This window comes from Perkinsus marinus (genome assembly GCF_000006405.1).
Source record: "Perkinsus marinus ATCC 50983 genomic scaffold scf_1104296956076, whole genome shotgun sequence".
NCBI lineage: Eukaryota > Perkinsozoa > Perkinsida > Perkinsidae > Perkinsus > Perkinsus marinus.
This window is the reverse complement of record NW_003207576.1, coordinates 1-3,396: the sequence shown is the minus strand read 5'-3', so window position 1 is coordinate 3,396 and position 3,396 is coordinate 1. Positions and strand designations below refer to the sequence as shown.

Below are 3,396 nucleotides of genomic sequence, written 5' to 3'. Positions count from 1 at the left end.
GACTGACAATGTCTCAAACGAACACAATCCTCGATTGTATGGATTGGCTCCATGATAAGTTATCATGATAACTCATACAAGTATTTGTAACACATGTAACAGCATGATGATGAACGGGTATCAGCATCATAGAATAGCCCAATGGCGCGTCGCATCAAGCGCGAAAAAATCTCGGCCCGACTTGTCCCACGTGAAGCACCTTCAACGACTTCCAGCGCAGGGAGAGCTCTTGATCATAGAGTGGAAGGTGGGGTAAACTTCGGAGCGGGAGAGGATATTACATGGACCTATAGATCATCTAGTAACTACAGATGAACTGCACATAGTCACGATGGTAGGAGCAGTGACTGCTCCTAGCAGGCTGCTCCGATCAGAAACAGAAGTGGACACGACGGCGCCGCAGTTTTCACTGAAACTTACCGGGCTCGTTGCCAGTTCGTTCGATGTAAGCGAAGCCTTTCATTCCCCAAGACTTCCCCCAGGAGTTGAGAATTTTTCAATACCTAGCATGTAGGCGAATGAACACCGGGTGCTACTTTGACACTTTGATCTCACCGAATTCCATCCGATGAAGTGTTGTAACCAACGATAGTTACCGTATGGACCTGGGTAGACACTCCGCAGGTCTTGGCTACAAAATTGAACGGAGACATGTTTCGCTCCTAGGTGAGACTGATTTCACCTGTGATAATCCCGCCTTTGTAATGTTTGAATGGCGGGGCGGAAGCATACAGATTAACCGCCACTGGCCCGGTAGCTACAGCTTGCATCATGAGAGCCTCGTTGGCCGGCGGTACGTAAACGATTTTATCGATATCACCATACTGATAAAAACAACCAGCACTGAGTCGCGTTGTTGAGGGGTACTCAGCTTGAGACACTTCAGGTTTGGATCCCTAGTGACGGAATTCTTACACGCGCCAACCTTAGCCTTATAAGGGTAGCTCCTGGCTCGCACTATACCACTATCCTTCGCGTACAGATATGACCACTTGGCGGTACCTCCATCGCAACCTCTGAAGGTAGAATCAGGTTCAGGCGAATAACTGAATGTTGTCTCACTCATTTTTGTAGGCTCTACTACAATCAACTATTTGTTGAACTGAGAACGGAACCACTTGAGCAATGCCGGTCTGTATCTTAAAACGGCTCTCCAAAACAACTGAAGAGACACCAACGGTTGTGATGATGATCGACACCAACGTCCCCCCTAAATTAGTATGGAAAGCCATCGGAGGCTTACCTGTAGCGCCGATGGCATAAAAAGAGCCACATTTGTTCAGCCGAGTCGATTGATCCCTGACTGGAGCCAAAGCACCAGCGGCTTCCCAGTCAACCGACGGGGGAGGAGCTGCTATCTCGTCTTGTGGGTCTGAAGGAATCTTCCTGCTTCAGTGGAGCAAGAGCAAGGTGATAGTACAAGTCGCAGTGACTGAGCGCAGGTTTTCTTTAAATTGCGGATCTGTAGCGCACTGGAACGCTTTATCGAATACTCCGGATGGTACATCGGCATATTCATTGAGGCCGACCTCATGAGTTATATCGCCTGAATAATAAACATGAGAGGACATGAGCTTCCGCCGCCAACCATTTGCTCTCAATTCCTCTATCTCTCTCATGCTTTCTGCAAAAGCAGCCTTTGCAACCTGGTACTGCTCATCCGTCTCATACTTCTTATTGTATCTTTAAAAATTGCGATAGGCGATGGAAGAGCTGGAGGCTGAAGGGAATGGATCATCTCACTCTCTCATGAAGTTTTGGAAGGCCTGGTCGATATTCTCTAGTTGATATTCTCGACCCGATCCTCTGGCGATAGTCTGAGCCATAACGATGAGGTGAAGAGTCCCAGCGGTGAGCCACATGATAGCGAGGTGCTGATTGGAAGCAGGAGATTGAAAGACTGTCAGCCTCAGACTAGGAGATACAGGTGAACCACTGGCCAATCACCATCACTGGTGAACAACCTAATACTGGCATGGGCGCTAGATGATGAGTTAGCCATCAGAATATGTTAACAAGTCGTTATCAAAGTTCAAACATATCAGAATGCTACCGAAAGGAAGGATCCTCAGAAGTCCTCTTCATTCCGGAGTCTTCTGCTTTTCCAGCATCGACCAACTCACGTACCTCACGTAAAAAGCTACGAATGAACAGGACTCCGCACAACCCTGTGCGGGCCGCACAGTGCAGCGTGAACCTGCCACAAATCGTGCACTGTCATATGCTGTGATCAGGCAGTAGTTGAGCATTATGTCTCTTTAGCTGAGTCACTCTGTGTTCACCATTGTGACCTTAGCACACTCAACTATTTGGTTCAAGTGACTGAGAATGATTATCCTCGCACTTGTTATCCTTGAAGTTATTTGTGCCATTAAGCCATTACGTATGCCTTTACACATTGCACGCATATACAAAGGTTTTTCTGCCCCTTGGATAAGTTTTAGTTGAGGGTCAACTTAGGCACTCAACAACACGGACTGACCAATCATATGAAAATAAACGAGTCAAGATAGACACTATCACCAACAGACACGATCACCGTTGGGGACGGATGCCTAGATCGTCGTAGAGGTACCTCCATACGCGACAGTGTCTCCCCCCAGTCGGCGACAACGTAACTCATTCAAGTAACCGCGGTTCACGAGGGCGTCGTGGCTGTCCTTCGAGCCTTTAACCCTGCAGGTGTAAGCTTTAACGAAACCATCATCTTAGAAAATGATCTCAGAAAGGCAGTGGCACCTTGAGGCGGTGCCTTCGCCATGAGAGTAGTACCTTCGGCATTCAGATATACCGGGAAGATCGTCGGCCATCCTCGCTGTCCAGTATGTGAGCCCAACCCCCGGCCTTCTGGTCCTCGATGGATGGCACGGTAACTGCCGTAGCCTTAGTATCCATGCACCGGTCGCACTTGTCCAACCAGAATCTGCACGTCTTCGCTAACCGAGGAAACCAGGCGAAGCGCACGATCTGACCCTTCGCCGACCGAGGAGCTTAGTGCGAGGCTAGCTCGTGAAAACAGGAGACAACCTACGTCCGTATATCCCAGGATACTTCGCAGTTGGTCTGGACCAGAACTCATTGCTACGACCTTCTGGGATAACCGGCACCCAAACTCCGTCCGAAGGATTGACGCCCCCATACACTTGAATCACCTCTCGCTGCCGAGCCATCAAACCAAGTAGACCTGCTGCCAGAAAAATGAGAGAATCGGCCTCAGTCGGGGAATTTCAGTTGCTCAGTAGTGATCAATTCACATACGGTATGCCCCATCAGATACACTATTTAAACCTCTCTAGAGAAACTCGTTAGCTAGCACGTGGAAGAAAGTTTTCCAATGATGAATGTTCGCGGTCCGCGAATCACGGATCTATCCCCCGAAGGGTACCTTAGTGAGGG

At 48.8% G+C, this 3,396-nt stretch overlaps 1 protein-coding gene across 1 annotated transcript; it reads right to left on the bottom strand.

Moving 5' to 3' along the window:
- Positions 1-596: 596 nt before the first annotated feature.
- Pmar_PMAR015900 (thiolproteinase SmTP1, putative) lies at positions 597-1,826 on the bottom strand (the record flags this gene model as incomplete). The annotated part of the gene is made up of 8 exons (XM_002775269.1): positions 597-631; positions 683-896; positions 926-1,016; positions 1,063-1,162; positions 1,244-1,372; positions 1,421-1,546; positions 1,589-1,683; positions 1,744-1,826. Coding segments are annotated over 8 exons (873 nt in total), but the record flags the coding sequence as incomplete, so codon positions are not given.
- Positions 1,827-3,396: the final 1,570 nt, after the last annotated feature.